Source organism: Haliotis asinina, chromosome 2 (genome assembly GCF_037392515.1).
Source record: "Haliotis asinina isolate JCU_RB_2024 chromosome 2, JCU_Hal_asi_v2, whole genome shotgun sequence".
Lineage (NCBI taxonomy): Eukaryota > Metazoa > Mollusca > Gastropoda > Lepetellida > Haliotidae > Haliotis > Haliotis asinina.
Window position 1 is genome coordinate 84,721,018 of NC_090281.1, and position 22,906 is coordinate 84,743,923.

The 22,906-nt window shown below is 37.9% G+C and overlaps 1 protein-coding gene across 1 annotated transcript in view; it reads right to left on the reverse strand.

The window, feature by feature from the left end:
• Positions 1-5,522: 5,522 nt before the first annotated feature.
• Positions 5,523-22,906, reverse strand: part of LOC137274473 (vascular endothelial growth factor receptor 1-like) — a 65,860-nt gene continuing 48,476 nt past the window's right edge. Inside the window, exons 4-24 of the mRNA XM_067807675.1 lie at positions 22,132-22,422; positions 21,359-21,504; positions 20,720-20,909; positions 19,856-20,018; positions 19,184-19,308; positions 17,653-17,949; positions 17,086-17,362; positions 16,292-16,422; positions 15,142-15,322; positions 14,701-14,813; positions 14,176-14,294; positions 13,669-13,798; positions 12,355-12,459; positions 11,692-11,811; positions 10,890-11,170; positions 10,298-10,420; positions 9,629-9,699; positions 8,959-8,999; positions 8,733-8,832; positions 7,927-8,032; positions 5,523-7,340 (exon numbers count right to left, since the gene is read on the reverse strand). Coding sequence (XP_067663776.1) covers positions 6,708-7,340; positions 7,927-8,032; positions 8,733-8,832; positions 8,959-8,999; positions 9,629-9,699; positions 10,298-10,420; positions 10,890-11,170; positions 11,692-11,811; positions 12,355-12,459; positions 13,669-13,798; positions 14,176-14,294; positions 14,701-14,813; positions 15,142-15,322; positions 16,292-16,422; positions 17,086-17,362; positions 17,653-17,949; positions 19,184-19,308; positions 19,856-20,018; positions 20,720-20,909; positions 21,359-21,504; positions 22,132-22,422 — 3,743 coding nt within the window. The 3' untranslated portion in view covers positions 5,523-6,707. The remainder of the gene's footprint in view (positions 7,341-7,926; positions 8,033-8,732; positions 8,833-8,958; positions 9,000-9,628; positions 9,700-10,297; positions 10,421-10,889; positions 11,171-11,691; positions 11,812-12,354; positions 12,460-13,668; positions 13,799-14,175; positions 14,295-14,700; positions 14,814-15,141; positions 15,323-16,291; positions 16,423-17,085; positions 17,363-17,652; positions 17,950-19,183; positions 19,309-19,855; positions 20,019-20,719; positions 20,910-21,358; positions 21,505-22,131; positions 22,423-22,906) is intronic.

The window sequence follows — 22,906 nt, forward strand, 5'->3', positions numbered from 1 at the left end:
CTAACACTGTTCGCTGTTGATCCTAACACTGTTATCAAGCAAATGTATCATTTACTTGATAACAGTGGTAGGATCTACAGCAAAACAGGGCATCTGTTGCAATAAAGTAGTTGTCTATCCACAAAAAGTGTTCCCCTCCTTGCCAAGCAACATGTTGCAGGCTACCCTCTTCACAGTTTCATTTTGATAGAATCCAAAATATCACTTGCAGCTACTCAAGGAAAATAATACTTCAGAGATCATCACCTCCACTTCAAACCAGCATCAACATACAACAGAAGTCGTCATCATTTTGTGATGACTGTTTCTCTTGCATGAAGGTCAAATGACGGTCATCAACGTGGAACAAATCCTGGATATCAATTATGCCATTTCAACATTTTGCATAAGATGTGAACGGAAACTTGGACTTGAAGGCACAAAGGACAGATGTACATGAGATTCAGGTTTTACAAAATTTAAAACAAGAACACAAGTCACAAACAGTTACACATGCATGCCATCTCACACTTTTAAGTCAGGAGACGACAGCTGAAAATAGAGGTTTGTAAAAATAAAAAGATTTAACTGATTTTCTTAAAATGTAAACCTAAGGTACAATTACAGAAGACGATGATAAAGTATTTTTTAAGTTTATCAGTGATAGGGGGCTAAAACTTAAAATAATTTTGCCAAATAGCATCAGTGTAACATTCTGATTTCAAAACACACATAATCATACAATTCATGAAGTTCTAAACCAAAGGGCCTTCAATATTTCTCATAAAAGAAAATTAACTTCCATTAAAAAAACTGTAACGAAAGAAAAATGTTTTGTGGTAAACGACACGAACTGACCTCGAAGAAAATACTGACTAGCAATAAAGTGAATTTTGTGTTACTGACAGAAGATAAGTTAACATATAGGAGTTCTGGACAAGGTTGGCTTTTGTTAATGGAGCCGACCTGGAGCGATTGATCCCAGTTATCAGATCTACATCTGTTGATGTAAGTTAAGGGGAGGGCCACAAACAATGACACTACATAATGTGCAAGTCTAAAACTATACTTGCAATGTTTGTTCATAAATATTGCATAACTGATGTAAACAAGAAAACAAAGAAAATGGAATGATAGAGCAGACGCACACCAACGCCAACATGCCATAGGTCACAGCCAAGGTCAAGGTCACATCTATGATAATACATTGCTATACTTCATCAAATTGTCAAAAGACTGATGTCTTCATCTGGGCAAAATCCAAATAAAATTATTTCTTGCTTAATGCACTGCATCAGTTTTCAGAAGGGTTTAAAGAAATATCAATAGCCCCTTCCCAAAAGAAATTAATATATCCTGACCACATGAATGTGTAGTCGACCCAGCTGTGACAGATAACATACACACATTGTTTTGTCTTTGAATATAAGAGTTGAATAAAAATTCCAAGAGTTTTTTTTCAGCTTTCCTTTTCTTTAAAGCTCAATGAAATACCCTTTACCAAAGGTTGATCAATAAATTCAAATACAGAACTGAAGACAAATCTCTACGAACAGTCAAAGAATGATTACTGGACATTTGTATCTGTATTTATTCAAAGTCAAAATAATGTGTGATTACTTGTGAATGCTGGGATGGGCAAATACTGTAGCTGAACCACAACAACAACACCACGATCATGTGACTGACTGTATATGTAGATATATATCCCAGGTACAAATACAGACATGCAGGCTACCACTGTGCAGTGGAACTACGTGATTTATACACAACACCAAGAATGAATCACAATTAATACCCCTGAAAATGAACATCCACTTCATACCTGTACATAGTACATGGATGTCAAATTTTAAAAACTATACTGGATTAAATTACATTCCCAAAAGTCTTTCAATAAAATGTTAACTGGCTGATATTCAACTGTGAACAAAAAATGAAACATTGTGCAATTACAATTTACTGACACCAACCCCTCCAATGATGAAAAAAATGAGAAAATTAATAATGTTAGTATTTTTTTTCAATATATTTAAACTATTTAAATAACAATAATAAACGATTATGAACAATAACTTGAAAAGATGCTGGTGCTGTTCTTGGTGTTGTGTATTCTACAATGAACATGTTGATGAACTAAGATCATTCAACATGAAACAAAACTTTCTCATATTCAAGTACAATGATGATCACAAAATATATTCACAATATTAAATTATTTCACGTATAATATTCTATTATAAAACTACAATTTAAAAATTCAAACCATGAATTCACAATCTAAAGTTACTATCACCTGTTCAAATTTACCATTTTAACAAGTATGATATGCAATTAATCATAATTTTTGCTTTGTTTATGAATCACGAATTAATCGTGTAGATTAACGTCTCATAAATTACATAAATCCACTAATACTGTTGACATGTGCACAACGATCATGGTAACCACGGTAACAACATTTCTACATTCTGCCATTTCATGTAAGAAACACGGCTGTGAAACGATTGTCAAAACAAATAGTAACATTGTGATACTGGAGACATATGTACAAATATATATAGACTGCTTTTATGTACAACGGGCAAAGTGAAGGCAAAACTGGCCACCTAAAGAACCTCTCTTCAGTAAAAAAGCGCCTACCACCCACCTGTTGGAGCCATGTCTGAAATGTATATTTCAATCAAGCTGTTTCACAGATTCCAGTACCAATACACATATTCCTGAGAGCCCCTTCACAATCTGTCCTTCACAGATCTGACCCTCACCTCAATATATTATCCACTGAGAAACCGTACATGTCTAGCAATGCTAATAACCATAAAAGCACCTGAAATATATAGCATTTCCTGAAAACACCATAACTTAAGTAAGCATGTTTTTACAAACGTTTATTAAAAACAATGTACATATCTAATGATAGAAACAAAACTATCATACCAAAGACAATTGTTTTACAAATCTGAGTATTTATTTTTTGCTGACAACATGATTTGATGATTTGATTTCAACAACCATATCAATCTTGAAGACATGTCTCCCGTTTCCAAACCTTGTATAGATGCACCGTCTTCATTCAGGATTCACATTTATCCATACCACAAGTGTTTTCCCATCATTTCATCTTGGCACTGATGAAAATGATGTGATTAATTTTTTCAACAATTTCAAACTTCTGCATGTAATGGAAACTATGGTAACCTGCAGCCTGGCCATCCTGTTCCATGTATGATCATGGAGGAACAACAGGTTGTTTACTGAAATGTACATGACTTTAATCAGATTTGTGAGCCGTAAACACTGTCTCTACCCAGAACAAATTCAGTACTTTCAGATACAGAATAAGTTCTATAAACGGTGTCAATACTCTGTAAGGACACTGTAATTAATCATAAATAATCTTTTCAAATTTTGTTCACATTTATAAAATATCATAAAATTTTGCTGATACAATTACATGCTCTTCAGGGACTTATACTTTGGGATAGTAAACACGGTGTCATTGAGAATCAGGCTTGGGTCTCCAAAACATAATGCTATATTTGAGGAGGTTCCACATTTAAAAATGTGACATTTCACACTTTCTAACTAAAAAGAAACACTATTGTTTTTTGCATATAGTGTTTTGGGGAAAGGGTCATGAAAACAAACGTTCAACTTAAGAATGAACTCTCTGTAATAGATGACCAGTCCCTCAATATCAGGCAAAATTATCAGAATTCCTTCCGTCAACGACAACATTAGACTTGAAGACAGAATCTGACTTAGCTGGTTCAGAATCAACTGAAAATATGAAAATGCTGAAACCCAATATGGCACAGATCTACACATTTATGGCCTTGAAATGACAATACTCTAACACATTTGCATTGACTTGCAAACCTGTCTCTAAAAATCCAACAGAGTATAAAAATGAGTATCTTTGGCTACACTGAAACATCAAAACAACACTGTAAAACAAGGACAACAAAGCGCTCTAACACCATCCTCGCATATGACATACTTAGCACCTATCTGATCTCATCTACAATGAGAACTTTGGATTGATGACAAATGAAAGATGAACAATTTGAATGCTTTCTCATAAACAAGAATCTGATTGTTTGGCCTCTGGGAATAAAATATACCAATACCTTTGATCTCTAAGAGGAGGATTTGAAGGAAGAGAGCAACCATCAGATTTGCACTAATTTGGCAGACAATATTACACATGCCAGTTTAATCTGGAAGACCTTATCTTGGAGACATTTTGAAACAATTACACCTCAACATTGTGCATACAACCTGTATCTACACAAAAATGGACAAATCTTTAGCACAGATGGGATGTTTTCTGCATTTTACAAGTATAACATTTAAAGATATCAATTAATCTACAAACATGAATGTCAAGCACTCCTACGGGGAAACAGTCTTGCATTTTTCTATTTGTTTCATAACTGATAATTCCGAATGCCCTCAAAACCACATATCAGTACCTAGAAATCTAAAAGATCCATTTCAATAAATATATCCCTGGAAAGGTTATGATACACAGCTTATGATCCACGACAAAATCGACCTATCTAAAGGGATTCTGGGTACATTCTTTACAGACAAATCAACCCATAACCTCAAAATGGGTGATGCAAAAAGATGGACTGTATATTAACTTATTAGTTCCTCTAACAAATGGCTTACAGAACTACAAAATGTGTTAAAAAACAACCAAAATACATTTAAAATACCGTAACTTTGTGGATAAATTACACTAAAAACAAATAAGGATAAATTTCTGTTTCTCCCATCTTTATCTTTTCTGGTACCTAATTAACATTTAGAAAAAAAAATATATATTTCAAGATGGACTTCATATTTGACCCTTGTCCTTCAGATGTTGGTTTAATTTAAAATCATCGAAACCATCAGCTTAAAGGTCTGCATAACATCACCCAATGTTTCTTCAGGAACAATCATGACCTACTAGTGCCAGATTTGATCAAAGCAAGAAACTGGTTCCAAGCCTGTCAACCTTATAACACATGCAGGATCAGTATTGCTTTACCCTGATCATATCAATACAGTAAATCAATATCATTGGTGCTTATACATGATTGACAGTTTCTATGGCAGACAGGCAACTAATGTGGATGGCATGTAATCTAACTGGTGTATCAACATGATTGACAGTTTTCATGGCAACATATGGAAACAATTTATGAAGTCAGTGATGGGGATTGCTACAACTAAGTGATTTACAGTGTCTACATAACAACTGGCAGTGAATGTTATTGATGATAGGGCACAGCCTCATTGGTGCATATAAATGATTGACAGTTTCTATGGCAACATATGGTAGGCAGTGTATGATGTGGATACCGGGGATTTGTGCTACTATCTTATTTACAGTTTCTATGACAACAATAAGCAGTGTATGATTTGGATGGTATGGTGTAATAACGACAAAATACAGTATGATGTTACAAAAACAACTGTAGACATAAACATCAACCATTAAACAAGGGTTGTATTCAGATACTATTGTTTTCTATTCCAGACAGACATTTGCTTCCAGTTGTATACAAGACATTTTGTAAACGTAACATGTTTGTGAACCTTGATAGATGTCACATGTGTCATACCCCTAATATATTGTAAAATTCACTTGTATTGCTCCCTTGTATTGAATAACACACATGGTCTCAAACCCCTTGCACTGTATTGCATACTTGTATTGCATCCTTTGTGCTGTAACATCTTGTATTGTAACCCTTTCGTTAAATAGCACTTGCATCTCAACCCTTGTATTTCATCATATTCCTTGTGTTGCAAAACTTCCTGTGGTACAACACATTCCAAACTTGTGTATACACCAACTTGCCATGCTGCTTGTATTGAATACCATTTGTATCTCTTCCCCTGTATAGTATCTCACACTGTATCAGTCCTGTTGTATTACACAGCACCGTGTATCACACTCCTTTCACTGTACATCTGTACAGCAACCATTCATTATCTCCTGGTTAACCCTTGTGCATAGCAGTTAACCCTTGTCCAGTTCACAAGCACCAGTGTATTATGAGTCACAGGTGTTCAACTCTGCATGCACTACATCTAAAGACATGGTTCTTCCTTGTAAATATATATTTATATGTACATGAGCCTATTTGACCAGAGCACATGAATAGCTTAGGCTATCCATTACACAATATATTATGCTTGTGACTTAAATCTTGAGCATATCACTATGCCATTTGTTTCTAATATATTCAGAAGCTCTTTCTGACTATGAAAGATTTCTTCATCACCATGCGCATACAGTATCTCGTTTCCATGACAACTTGTTAATCTGTTTCCAGTCTTCACTTATTTCTACTTGGGACTTGCAACCAAAACTATGGTCCACATGTATCAATATGGACATATCAATGTCCATTTATATCAATATCAACATGCCAAGTTCCATATGTATTAATATCAACACCTTACAGTCAGTTATATTAATATCAACATGCCACGGTACACAAGCATCAATATCCACATACCATGGTTGTATGAATCAACATATCATTTTCTATATGTATCAATATCAACATGTTATCCTCCAGAAGTTTCATTCACACAAAGCTGTGAAGCTTATCATAACACTTTTGTCTCTCCCTGATTGTCTCACTCTCACAGAGTTATCTCCCTTCAAAAATAGTCTCTCTTTACAGTTTGTCTTCTATCTCTTGACATCCGGTTGGCTCTCAGTGCCTGCATGCATCCTCCATGACTGCAGTGTAATCTGGTGGAGGCACATCACGATAGTCCGAGTCAAACCCACTTGAACTACATGTACACACAGACTCGTTGCTGCAGTTTTCCTTGTGAGGGTAGTTGGTCACCTGGCTTGGTATTGGCTTTGGCTTTGCCATTGGGTACACCAGGGGCTCACTGTCCAGGGCCTTTGGCACAAGGTAGCCATTGTTTTCAACCGGTGAAGACCCTGGTGCATAGCTGCTGGAGTGACCACTGTCGCTGTCCTCAGGGTTGTGGACGTCGGCTTGTGTGTGGAACTGAACTGGGGACTCGGATCTTGCTTTACCGTTCTCCTTGCACGTGTCTCCATGAGGCCGATGAAGGGGAGTCAGCTCATATTCTTCTGACTTCTCTTTCCGCCACATCTTCTGATTCATGTAGCGATTGGTTTCATTATCCTCGTGGTCAGAAAGACTTGTGGACTCTGGTTCCGCTAGACTTGGACACATTGGAGTGTAGTCAGGTGACCCGTTCATCTTTAAATACCCATCAGCGGTGGCGCCACCTGCAGCACCTGCTCCAGTTGTTGCTCCAGTCTCGTCGATCATTTTCACATAAGTTGTATTAAGGTCTAGGTAGTACTGGAAGGACAACAGGCTATGGTTTAGTGAAAACTGTGCAAAAAACTCCCACACAACTCATAAATTTATCATTGAATAAGTAATGAAATTATTTCATAGGATTTTAATGTTCATGACAGCTTAAACGGAAAGCATATTTTCTTATATTCAGTGTACATACTCTAAGTTATCACATTCTGACCTATTTTTGAATTAGTATCAAAATAAAACAAATAATTTATGAAGTCTCTCAAAAGTAAGTAAATTTTTGAATCACCTCTTGGTATATGCTATATGGAATCCTATGGGGTAAATAATGTATAGAATCCTCATATTTAATCCCGAAAAGGCTGATAAACTGTTTTATCACCATTGGGTAAATACCACATGGAATTCCATGTTGTAAATAACACACAGAAGTCCCTGGGGATAAATAATCTATGGAGTACCTAACAGGTTGATACACTGTTTAATCACCACTGGATAAACAAGATATGAAATCCCATAGGGTAAACAATGCATAGAATCCCCATGCAATAAATAATCCATGGAATCCTCCCAGGGTAAATAATCCATGAATTTAAAGCAGACCTCTTCTTTTCCTCACCTGTTTAACATTAGCTTCTAGGAAATCTCCCATTGACGATACAAGGCTTGAGAAAGATGGCCGCATGTTGGGGTCATCATGCCAGCATAATTCCATAATCTTGAATCTGGATAACATTTGGACAACCATTGTCACCATTATCAGAACTACAGTACACCCTGTTCATACTACTCTTGCATATCATAACGAGTGAGAGTGAGTGAGAGATTGAGTGAGAGAGTGAGTGAGAGAGAGAGTTTAGTTTTTCAGCAATATTCCAGCTATATGTTGGCGCTCAGTAAATAATCGAGTCTGGACCAGACAATCCTGTGATCAACAGCATAAAGGTCAATCTACAATGACATGTGTCAAAGTCAGAGAGTCTGACCATCTGATCCTCTTAGTTGCCTTTTATGACAAGCATGGGTTACTGACAATCAATTCACAGTCTTCATGGGTCAGTCTTGTCAGAATATAACTTTACAGTAGATGGTTTCCTGATTCATTGAGATCCTCATACATATTTGTGAATAAGACACAATAGCAAATATTATAATTGTTGCTTCACATCCTTTTTGACAGAGCTTGCCATACCTCTGCAATATCAGTCTCTAGTGAAAGAGAGTAGAGTCTTTAGAGTATGGTTTATGCTGTCATTGGAATATTCCAAGAAATATCATGGCAGGTGACACCACAAATAGTTTGATGCTTATTGCCTGGGTCTTCAACAGGAAGTGAGGACATCTTAATCACTGAGCTACCCCACTGCCCAAGACTGACTGATGAGTGATGACTGAAGCACATCATCAGGGATTTGTGACACTTACAACTCATCGGATGCATATTTAGGTTTCTCCATACGATAGCCAGACTTGAGCAGTCCTATGAACTTCTCATTGATCTCCACACCAGGGTAGGGGTTCCCTCCTGGAAACAACATACATCATGTTACAAGCTATCCAACTCTTTATTATCACATGGCTAGCTGTCTTTTATTACATGACTACACTAACTCACCATTATTATATTATGACCAAACATATTAAGTCTTACCTAATGAAAACAGCTCCCATATAAAGACTCCATATGACCATCTGAAATGAATGAGAATGGCATCAATAAACAACTCATGTACACATATGCCATCAAATTCTCTATATTCTTATTCTTGAATATTTTCACAATTGTTCACTCCACAATATATTTAGATCTCATTTATGTCTAATTTATACAAATGTTTTTTATATTACAAAAAAACGAACTACATAATAGTGCACCATAATAGAAAGCATTTACTATTCTGATATAAATAAGGTATATTTCTTATATTAACAGAACAAGGTATCACATCTAATAGTAATACAAACATAATAACAAGTACAATATGTATATATCCAGATGATAGCAATACTGCAGCTACATCATGGCATTTTAAATATATAATTTAATACATTATTGTAAATATTTTAAGGAATTTATCAAATTTTAGCACAATGGTAGCTAAATTAAGGTAACAGCAAGATATGCATTATGCCACGGAAGGGGTCATCAAAACCAGGCATTCCACTGGATGTATACAAAGCCAAGCAGTCTCAGTAACCACGGGGCTCCTGACTGTATCACTAATCAGAAGTCCGTTCCAGACACTGTGTATCAGTAACTGATGGATATAGAGGATCTGACACCTAGTCTTTAGTGTTCAGATAAACTAATGTCCACTCACACATCACTCTTAGTGGTGTAGATCCTGTGTGTGAAGGACTCCAGAGCCATCCACTTGACTGGAACTGGTCCCTGCAAACCCAAACACTCGGACAATGAGATACAAACAGTGGAGCAAAGCAGTCACTGTCAGGAGCTGAAAAGTCTACAGTAATATTCATTCACTGAAACATATCAGCATTATCAGGAAACAATTCACTTTATCGCTGCAAGACCGAACAAGAATCAGTATCCAGGATATCCAGGATAAACACAAATAAGAACCCCTTGCCCAAGTCCACTGAAAAAAGACAAGCAAGCATGGTCATGTCCTGATAATTAATCAATTAATCTTGGCATCATGTCAAGACATATGCTCATGTGATCACAATGGTCAAAAATCTCACAGGACAGAGAGTATTAATCGGGAACAACTGACTATCAGGACAACTCAGGGATTCAAACCCATGAATAAGGCATGGCTAAGGGATGAAACCCTTGACAGTAAAACATCTTCAATTCGGATGACTCTCTCAAGCCCACTGTACAGAGTGGTTTGTTGTATCTTTGTTGTTTGAAAACACACTCAACAATATTCCAGCTAAATGACATCAGTCTGTAAATAATAGAATCTGGATCAGACAATCCAGTGATGTATAGTGTAAAGATCATCCTCCACTATGCTACTCACATCCCCCTTCTTCTTGTATTCTGCATCTTTGTAACAATCCTTGGCCAGACCGAAGTCGCAAATCTTGACCACATTGTCCTCGCCAAGTAGCACATTTCGCGCTGCCAGATCCCGGTGGATATACTGAAACGCACCAGAGCAAGTGTATACTTACCATCTACACTACAGGTTTGATAAAAAGCAGTCATCACCTTCATAAAGAGAACACTTCCTAATGTTTCAATCTTCTTATGAAAAAACATAAATCTTCAGTGAACAAATGGTAATTGGTTGTCAAAGACATGCCACGATGAGCATTTATCATAAATAACACTAAATATTTCAGCGAATGTTACATTTGGGAGTATACAATCTTAGAAAAATACAAGTTCCAGGACTACCTGAGTTGAGTCCCATTCAGACTCCAAAAACTGCCAACACACAAAAGCAGCAATTGAGCCTATTCAGCCACCAAGATCTTTAAGGTGGAAGCTTCTCAAAGACTTGGAGCTAGAACTTGTACTTCACTTACAAAGTATCCTCACAAATTGATACAAAGAAGCAATGACATCAAGAGGGGATATATAACCAGAGAAGCATCTATTTTTCTAACCTTCTTCGATGCCAGGTATTCCATGCCTCGTGCTACTTGGAATGCCCAGCAAATCAGATTCTTTGTTGTGAGTGCTGGCCCAATTAGATCAGCACTATTTTCTGGGAGAGCAGCCTTGTTGACATAATATGGTTTGGGCTTCTCATTCTGAGCCTGACGTTTCTTCTCCAGTGCAGGGTCGGTGTACTCCTCCATTGTGTCTTTGAAGGAAGACTTGTTCTTGATGAGGTAGTTGCGCAGGTTTCCAAACAGGCAGTACTCCACAAGAACATAAAGCTCACCTGTCAACAGTTTCTCAGTGTTACAGGCTGCCATTTTGTATGGATGTATTACCCAAAGTGTAGAATGATTGTGAAACAAATTTCTGACAAGTGTACATGACATTTTATATACCAATATTCTCAAAGCTGATTGGTCAGTTTAAGCTCTATATAAGCTCACAGTGCTTCATTATCAATGCTACAAATTTATTACATTACATTGTCTAAGCAATAATCTGCCATCAGTGCTGTTTTCACATTGGGTTGCAATTTCACATCTGTTGATTTTAATGTCAATGAGTAATGTATTCAATAACCTACTCACACTAGAACTACAGGTTATTTGCCGCCAGTTGATAAATGTTGTAAATCACTACACAAAAGGCTCATAATTACTTTGGACAGACAATCCTTTATTCTTCACAGTTCAGAAATAATTTTCTGAATGTTTTATTTGATTCATGCACACTATGTTTTCAGACTGTTTTCAGACTAGCAATGTCATAAATAATTTATTTAGGACAGCAGTATGGTGTACTTACCAAAGCGAATATTCTTGGTGACAGCTCCAAGAAGGTTGACAATATTAAGATGCTGACCGATATGAATTAGAATTTTCAGCTCTGACAGCAGTGCCATCATTTGTTCCCGATCAGTGCAGTCTGAAAGAGCATCATCAATTGTTTACTTGATGTTTAATGCCACACTCAGCAACTTTCCAACACTTGCCAATATCATGTCAATGATATGATCACTGATCTACACAGCAGGATAAGATGTGTCAGAGAATATCAAAACTCAATCGTGCTAAGTTTGTATGACACAGAAGTACCAAATTATACAGACATACTTTAAGGATAACAACTTCTTTTTTACAAGACCGAGATGTTTCAGTTCAGATTCTTGTAACATTCTGAAACAGGTCAACGGTATAAGAATCTGCATAGAAATGTCGTAACTCTCATGCTAAAGTTGTTATACATAAAGTTTGTCTTCATTGTATTTCCAAGCTTCCAAAATGCCACTGAAAGAAATACCAAATTACATCAACATCAATATTTAAGAAACTTATGAAAGAAGCACTGATACAAATAACAATGACTGTTACATATACAAAGCTTTGGTGTGGTTTAGCTTAACAAACTGAAGATCCATGCTTATTACATTCCAGTGGGAGTTTCAACTGCCTCCAAACAAGATCTTACCTTTGACCATCTTCACAGCCACAATAGACACATCTTCACAATCCATGATGCCAATGGCTTCTGCCTTCATCACCCGACCAAAAGCTCCCTGGCCGAGGATCATACCTGTGTTGACATGAGTATGTGAGGGAGTTGAATTTACATACATTATTTCTGTTATATTAAGTCATGTTAGTGAAATGTCAATACTGTTGCAGGACTAACATATATTGATGAGACACATAATCATGGGATTTGTGTTGACAAACCTCAGATCATAATCACAGCAAATCTTGGATCAGCGAAACAAATCACTAATTCCTGTCATTTCAAAAGATGCAATTCATGCTGGAACTGGCTACTCGTTCAACAATTTGTAAATTCTTTACATGGATGTTTCCAAGATTCCTTGGCATGTAATTTGAGAAAAAATATTTTGCTCAAATTTGATCAGTGGTATGTAACTCTCACAGACATTACAGAATTTGCAATTTTTAACTCGATAGATGGAATCTCGACTAAAATTTGCTACAGAGTACTGGCCTCTGAACAAGTCTAAATTAATCCCAATATGATTGTTGTCATACCATACATAACACAGGACTTGATGTTAACCCTGGGTCACAGTGGTTTGTTGATAGTCCATTGTTCAAAACATGTTCGAGTGTCCATAGTATTGATTTGAAAAATAATATATCTTACTTGAGAAAGTTTTAATTCTGAAGGTTTTGCTATATATGGTAGGGGTGACTGTACGGTTAATCACTTATATCACAGTCTTTTTGTTCAAGGTTTGGGAAATCGAACTAAACAATTGTAGGAACATGCAAGCAACATCATGGAAGCAGACATCAAAAATGGGCTTCACACACTGTATCCATGTAGGCAATTGAACCACTAGCCTACCTCACCTCCCCCGGAGAGTGAGTTCAGTTTTACGCCGCACTCAGCAATATTCCAGCCATATGGCAGCCGTCTGTAAATTAATCGAGTCTGGACCAGACAATCCAGTGACCAACAACATGAGCATTGATCTGCGCAACTGGGATCCGACGACATGTGTCAATCAAGTCAGCGAGCCTGACCACTTGATCCCGTTAATCACAAGCATAGTCGTCTTTTATGGCAAACATGGTATGTTGAAGGCCTATTCTACCCCGGGACCTTCACGGGTTCCGCCTCTGGAGAAGGAGGAAAGGGTATGGTTGTACCAATACCATAACAATGTAACCATGTGATGAATCAAATTCTTTGCATCACAATGTTTGCTCCAACCATGACACTACAATTCTGTCTTGAACACAAACTGATATCACAGAATGACAACCAACATACCAAGACGAAGTCTGTCTTTTGGAAATTCCCACTTGGGGTCATACGGGAGACAGGCCGTCTGCTCATCTATGGGCAGGTCCGGGTTGTAGTCTCCCTTTGGCTGCATCAGGCATTGCTCCAACTCTTTGTGCTACAAACAGAACATGTGTTGTATACTGACAAATATTTACCAACAACCTAACTGAGCAGTGTTATTTTTACAAACATTTATCACTGATCTAACAGAGCAATGCTGTATATTGACAATATACACAACTATCAGAGTAATGTTGTATGCTGGCAAATATTTACCAATGATCTAACATAGCCATGTTGTATATTATTAAATATTCACCATGTGATATACTGACAAATATTTCAAACATGGCATGCCACAAAAAGATGACAACAAAACAGCATTTTAGGGAAAAAAATTGAACAAATATAGACAAGAGCATTATTTTGTATCATCACACTTATGGTGTGCCAACTGATATAAAGGATACCTCTCCCTAAATTAATACTTACATATCCCGCCTTCATGCTCTTGACCTTGATGATAACAATAATAAGGATGATGACGACGATCACAGCAACACCAACAACAATTCCAATATGCATTCCAGTAAAACCAGACAATACTTTCTCTGAAAAAAAAAAAATAATCATATGCTCACTGGTAAGTGAACGACAGCAGTGTATTGAATAAAATTAATTATTTGTAAAGTGTTCAAACTGAAATGGAACTGATTTCTATCAAACAATATCGATATAGTTATATGACAACTGATCCTTGGTTGCATGACACTAAGGGTTTAATAGATGGTACTTGGTGTTGCCTTTCATGGTACTCAATGGAGTACTCCCGATTGGGAACTCCCGGAGATAAAAAAGGATCTTTGGTTCAGATTTACCACTAAAATACTGACTTAAGCCTGGACTGGAACAAGTAGCCACATAAGCAACCACATTAACACAAAGGTGAAACAATCTTGAACTTTAAACCCCATTTCACCCTTTTTCTACATCATACATTTGTCACCAGTAACTTACGTCCAACAAGCAAGGAGATATTGGAACTCTGTACTTTCCCACCATAGTTTTCTCCTTCGCAGTAGTAATACCCGGCATGGATCTTGGTTGCCTCATCGATTGTCAGCCGTGAGCTACAACACAAACACAAGAATGTAACACAACCCTGAAACAGTCATCATTGCTTGCACAGCTTAAGGGAACCAAAATACAGCACTGTAAACAAACAACTACACATCTACGCTAATTATAGCCATAGTAACAAGGAACTGTCCAGCACAGGTAACCAATACTGAATGGTGTCCATATATATCATAATAATTTATTCTAATATTTTCAGTCATTCATTTAGTCTACACACTGCTTCTGCATAAGGAACTACACAGTATATTGCCTAACGAAATGACAGAGTGTCTAGCAAAACAACATTTCCTGGAAAAAAAGAGATAGTTTATGACCTACTTCATGAAGGATGTAAAGGTGATGTTGAGGGTGTTGTTGGCCTTCAGCTTGACACCGTCCTTGTACCAGGAGACATGGGGGTTAGGGAATCCATCGAAGGCACAGTCAAGGAAGAAGGACGACAACTGTTTAATGTTGTACTCCCCCGATGTATGATCAAGCAGGACAGGGGGCTTGATGGCTGAATCACACAAACAGACATAGAGGTGGATCATGTGAACACATAAAACTACATTCGAGACATCACACAAACATCACCAGTGAGATCACACCAACATCAGTGAGATCACAAAAACACCAGTGGAATCACAGAAATATCAGTAAGATCATCAGTGTGATCACACAAGCACCAGTGTGATTGCATAAACATCAGTGAGATCACACAAACATCAGTGAGATCACACAAACACCAATGAGATCACACAAACATCAGTGGGATCACACAAACATCAGTAAGATCGCACAAACACCAGTGAGATCACACAAACATCAGTGAGATCGCACAAACATCAGTGGAATTACACAAACATCTGTGAGACCACTCAAACAACAGTGAGATCACACAAACATCAGTGAGATCGCACAAATATCAGTGGAATCACACAAATATCAGTAAGATCATCAGTGTGATCACACAAGCACCAGTGTGATTGCATAAACATCAGTGAGATCACACAAACATCAGTGGGATGACACAAACATCAGTAAGATCGCATAAACACCAGTGGAATTGCACAAACACCAGTGAGATCACACAAACATCAATGAGATCACACAAACATCAGTGAGATCGCACAAACATCAGTGGGATTGAACAAACATCTGTGAGACCACTCAAACAACAGTGAGGTCTCACAAACATCAGTGGGAACACACAAACACCTGTGGAATCACACAAACACCAGTGAGATCACACATTAAGGAGATCACACTAACACTTGTGAGATTGCACAAACATCAGTGAGACCACACTAACGTCAGTGAGACCAGACAAACACCACCAGTGAGATCAAAATCACTAATGTATCGTAAAACAATGGACAAATTCATAACAAGAAAACAGTCCATACAATCATCAAACTGTGACTGACCATGTCAGCCTCATACAGACTACATACACAGACTTTCCATGTTCAAAGAAGATACTCACGAGAGAGAGTCAGATCATAAATGTCTGCTGTAACACCCAGAGTGAAGTTGGTCCCATTGCAGAAGTAGAGCCCTTCATCCTCTGGCAGAAGTGAGTGGAACAATATCGTCCTCACATAGGAGTACTCCGTTCTGAAACAATGTCAAGGTTATCACTCAGACTAAATATATACTTTCCATCGGTGTCAGAAAGCTTTCATTTCTCACTTCAAGGTGTTTCTACTAACAGTATTGACATACACAAAATCAAAAGAAACCCAACTGGGGCTTTCTGTAAAATTCTTAAACAGAAGACATAAATATGAATGCACATTTTTATTAGATTTCATTTTTTGGAAACTTGTGTTTCTTTTGCGATTCAGTATACTTATGCTCAAGTTTCAGAGCTCATCAAGTAAAAGCAGATTCTGAGAATATTGCAACTTTGTTGCAACAACTATTACAGGGCATAAAGAAAAACCAATAACAGTGAGCTAGTGAATCCCTTCAATTTCAACACAACAGTCTTTCAGGGGGTAACCCAGTGGGTAACGTGGTGGCTCGTCATGCCAAAAACCTGGGTTTTGATTTCCCATATGGATATGATGCGTGAAGTCCATTTCTGGTGTCCCTGTAGTGATACTGCTGGGATATTACTAAAGCAGTGTAAAACTCACTCAGTCACTATTCTTAAAGGGGTGCAACTGCAGCAAATAGCACTCAAAAAGATGTTTATCATGATCTTGTGAAAACAAGAACAAAACTTGTCATACATCTAAGGATGTGATAAATGTTGTTGAGTGACTGGCTGCATACCTTGATTCAAATATCTGTACCCTTGGGCTCTCTGTGGTCACAGCTGCATCTGTTGTAGAAGTATTTAATGCAACAGTTGTGTTCAGCAGAGTTGTGTCTGTTGTGTTATCCGCCAAGGAGCTGCTGTTATACAATGCCAAAGCTGATGGTGTCCAAGGAAAGCTTATTTTCTTGTAGTTCCAGATACTGGCTATGCATTCAAGTTTCAGATTGTCTCCCTTGACGACTTTGTCTTTGCTTGAGGTAATCTTGATGCCAGTTTTGCTGGGAAGTTGGTCTGAGGATTTACCAACATACATAATTAAAATAAGTTCTCAGAAAATTGCCCACATGGAGGTAAAGATGTAGCTAAAACCAGTCATGCTTTTCTGAGAGTAAGTAAAACCTATAAGACCAAATACTGCTTCACTAATACTCCCTTCAGATCGATGATCTTCTCCATGTCAACTTTCAAAGATTTGTGACAACAATTTCAGATACAGCAACTCTCTTTAAATCCTATCAAACTGTCATAAATTCAAAGGTGATTACTTCATAACACACATGAGAAAAAACATCAAAACCCACCAGTAACAATGAACTTGAAATCCTTGTGTTCTCCGCCAATGGCATTTTTGGCATCACAACGATAGATTCCCGTTGTGTTTGCTACCACAGGTAAGGTGCTGTACATGGACAAGTTTTTCCGCTGTATGAGTGTCCAGTTGCTTTCATCCACTACACAAGAAGTGTTGTTGCAGTCTTGATAGTACCAGGTGATGTTTCCTGTTGGGTAACCGCAGGTCTGACACACTAGGCTGTACTTCTTGCCCACTGTGAAGAACTTGTAGTCAGAACTAGCAGAGAGGGTCGCTGTGAGCGGTCCTGGAAACATCAGAGTAAGAGAGTGAGTTTAGATTCACGCTGCACTCAGCACTATTCCAGCTATATGGTGGCAGACTGTAAATAATCAAGTCTGGACCAGAAAATCCAGTCACCAACATCATGAGCATCAATCTTCGCAATTAGGATCCAATGATATGTGTCAACAAAGTCAGCAAGCCTGAGCGCCTGATTCTGTTAGTCGCCTCTTACGAAACATCAGAAGGATTAACTGATCAAGAAGTTGGCATTTGTTTAAATGTTTGGTTGTCAATTAGGTTGATTGATTGATTGATTGATTGATTGATTGATTGTAACACATCATTCATATTTGGACAGTCTGTACATAATTAAGTCTGGACCAGACAATCCTGTGATCAACAGCATGCACATTGATCTATACAACTGGGATATGATGACATGTGTCAACCATCTGATAAGAATTGGTTACTGAAAACCAGTGCAACCACGGATCTTCAAAGGTCAGTATATCAGTGCAAGCAAAAAGATTTGACAAAGTTCTTATTTCTAAAGTTACATAAAATCTTATGTCTGATGGTGGGTGCCTGCATATACATGTGCATACGTGAGTGCATGTGTGAGAGGTCAACAGAATATAATCCAGTTCTAACATGATGAATAAACAATGTCTTTTAGAGATTGGTCAATGGAACAGATTTTAAAGATTACACTTTCCCAGATTACTGCAAATATAGTAAGGTGCTGGGAGCTAAGATCAATACATGATTGACCCCATGCCCTCAGGGTGATATATCAAGTTGCCACACACAAGGTCTGTGATTTAGTCCACTGAACTGAGGCCATTTTCGGAATTCACAATAAAAGTGTAATCCAAAATATAATATATGATGTAATCATAAAACCTTACAACTCTTACAACAAATGATTACTCCCATACAATCACTATTTGTAAAGCCAAGACCTTATTTCACACTACGACTGAACACTAGAATTGTCGTAACTCTACGAGGAAGCTGTCTAAACTGGCACTCACTAGGACTAAAGAAACAATCCAGTTTAAACAATGAGCCAGATTGTAGAGCTACTGATAAATGTAGAAGTCACAGATGGGACTGAGACTTTATGCCAGTGTTGACAACATGCCGGATTGGACAGATGCCGGTTTTGATAGCTTCCACTGTATATGGAATACAACAGTCAAAGTGCTATGATTCCTTTGTGAAATTCCTCCCAGACCCAGGATGAACTTACTCACCATATACTTTCAGAAGTACGCTAGCTGTGGCATTCATATCCACAGTGACTGCATGAAGGGTGTAGTTTCCATTATGAATGGACGAGGGAAAGAAGATCCGCAAGGCAGCTTCACTTTCCGTTTGACTTTAAGAAGAAATAAGCAGATTTATGAAAAAAAGTGTACAATCTCAGAGTTATTTTTCAACAACAACATCAAGTATTAACTATTTCACAGGAGTAGGGATAACAAATGTAAACATCTCAAGGTGGTGTGAGGTCCTGTGTATAGAGTCCAGGTCACAGATCAGCTGAAGTTCAACAATGCTGGTCACAGTCAGTCTTTGGGTAGGCGACCATATTTGGCTCCTGAGTTTCTAGGACTTCAGTCCTGCCACCCAACAAAGCACATGCAACACATGTGGTTTCACCCATGACAAGTGAGTTTGTTCATGAATAGCCTCTGTTTACCCAGTAGCAAATATGTACCCGATGGGATTACTCATGACTGTTAATCTTCTTGCAGCTTGGGTTATCTAGAGTAATGATGTGTTAGCACCATGAGGATGCAACAAGTGTGGAAACAGGCGCTTTATAAATGGCCATTATTTACTATAATTATCATTAGGATCAAACTATAAGAAATGGACTGTTTGTCTATAAGCACACCACTGATGATCTAAGAAAATCTTACTATGTCTTGATGTTGCTTTCATTGGTGATAAGGTGCCCATTGAAATACCAATACAAATCAGGTGTTGGGAAGGCATTCATGTCCATTCGGATCAAAGCCTGTTCGCTTCCAAGTGTCGTTTCAACCACATCTTTCTCTGGCATCAGATACACCTCAGATTTCTCTGTTGGAGAAGATGACAATGAAAGCCATATTTAAAACGTTACATGAGAGAGTATGTGAATACTTCACCAGTTGCAAAAGGATTTAATACAGATCGTTCAAAACCAAATGACATTCATTAAGTTATCCCCTACAGAGACATTATATCCAAACGGCTCTGTTTTCCTTTGAAGATTGAAGACTGCTGGTGTTTCTATGCCTTTGAAAGACTTTAGATTTGTTGCAGTGAAGATTGAAACAAATTTTCAGATACAACCAGACACCTCAGTCTTTTGAGGAATTTACATATATATTCTTTCCATTTGAGTTTCCATTTTCGACAGGATTGTACAGAGACCACTGAAACTAAACCTAGAACCATACCTAGACCAGGAGACAGCACTGCATGTCCACAAATTTAGGACAGCAGTTGCTATTTACAGAGAAGTGGTAGTGTAATGGTTAAAACATTTGCTTATCACACCAAAAACCTGTGTTCATTTCCTCATATGGGGACAATGTTTGAAGCCCATGTCTGGTGTTCCCAACCATGATATTGCTAGAACACTGTCAAAAGCTGAGTAAAAATAAAGTCTCTCCCTCTCTTTCTGGTTTCCCCCTCAAGGATATTGCTGTAATATTGCTAAAATAAGCACTCCCTCCCTCTCATGTTATTTACAGAAGTGATGGCGAAGCTGCAACATTTTGTGATGCAACACTTACCGTAGACATACAGTATTTTTGATACAGAGTTCGTTAGGCGATTGGCTGTCTGGGTTTGACAGGTGTACACGCCCTGGTCATCCGTATCGACATTATAAACCTTAATTTGTTTCGAGACTTCATCATACATGTAGTTGGCAGTCCTTATCTGCTCCTTGCGGGGCTTCATTATATAGTAGTTGGACTTCACCTACACAAATCAAATATTAAAATGATGACGCAATTTGGGGAAAAACTATTTGATTTTCAGGGATTGGTGGTGGAGGTGGACTGCTTTTCTAAAATGTAAATCACAATGCTGTTTGTCTGGAAATAGGAAAAAAACATATTTTTTTGCAGACAAGAGTCTAATGAGAAAGACAGACTATTTTTCATGACAGACCTTAAATACATTAGTGAAGCAATCCACTTGAATTTCCTTAGTTTATGTTTCACTGTTTGTTTGTTGCCTAAAGCTACAATCAGCAATATTTCATCTTTATGAAGTTGGTCTGTCACTCTTATAGTTTGAACCAGACAATCGAGTGACTGGCATCATGAGCATCAATATATGCAGTTGGGATGCAATGTCATGTATTAACCATGCCAGTAAGGCTGACCACCCTATCTTCCATCTTTTTACCAGAAACAAAAACTCACCCCTTTTGTATTAAACAACCATTTGATGAAAATCTGGTGTCCCCGATCCAGTTTCACTTTACAGGTGAGAGTGAAAGACTGCCCAACCCAAATCCGTGTGCTTGGCGGATCAATTTCAATGAAGGGATATGGAGTGGATGGGGCACCTGTCATTGAGAAACATCATGAGTTTAATTTGGTTGTGAACATTGATGATGATGAGTGAGTGAGTGAGTGAGTGAGTTTTAGTTTTACGTCGCACTCAGCAATATTCCACCTATATGGCGGCGGTCTGTAAATAATTGAGTCTGGACCAGACAATCCAGTGATCAACAACATGAGCATCGATCTGCGTACTTGGGAACCGATGACATGTGTCAACCAAGTCAGCTAGCCTGACCACCCGATCCCGTTAGTCGCTTCTTACGACAAGCTGAGTCGCTTGATGATGATGATGATGATGATGATGATGATGATGATGATGATGATGATGAAAGAATAATTTCAGTTTTTTTCAAAAATACATCAATAGTTTTTATCATGGCTCTGGAAAATGTCATAAATGTCATAAGTTGCATATTACCATAAGACAGACGTTAAACTTAATGTAATGAGGAGTTGTCTCCCCTTAAGCTACACACTTGGCAATTTCAACACACAACATACATCATGGAATCATCTAAAATACAATGGCATTACTATTGATATATATATATGACTGCCTCTGTATAGAGTGTTCAGCTAATGACAGTTGTTACATCATTGGGAAATCATATTACTTGAAGCACACTTACTGCTATAAAACAGGACAGCTTGAATGGAATCCGTGTAAAATTCAGTTTCAACTTCACAGGAGAACATGCCATTGAAGTAATAATTTGGGTAATGGAGAGTAAAGCCGACTTTTGGATCGTAAGTGACATCACTGCGACTGTCGACCACCTCGTTGACAGTCTGCTTGATGAGTGTGACGTTGAGTGACGGGTCTGTCACAAGGCAGGGAATGATGGCACTACGGTAGTGCTGTACCCGTACAGGAATCGGGAGGTTTAACCTCTGGTGTGGCACCAGTGCATGTTGTGGATCTGAAACAGTGTTATGGACTGATGACACATATGTTATCTGTCATTCTTGTTTGTCTCCAAAAGAAAGTAAATGAATTGGAATCTAAATCAAGTCTTGTTTGACTCCAGCCTGAAACTGGGCATCGTGCATCCTTGATATGTCCATGGTATACGTTCCAATGAATCTCCACTATACCCTGGATGCATTTATGATAATTTTATTACCTCCCTTTGCTGGCTCCACATTCTCACAGTAGCCAATCAGCTAAGCCGTTGTTACCACTGAGCGTGCCTGTGTCAACAAATATAGCTGTCGAAATTGCGACAGTTTGTTCACAGTGCAACTGTATGGGGGAAATTATACAAATAATGTTGTGGGTATTTATATAGCACTACATCCAGATACTAATACCACCTCATGCACTACAATAGTACAGGAGATAATAAAAGACAAACCAACAGGTCCAAAATGTTTAAAAAATATATGCAAGAACCCCTTCTACCT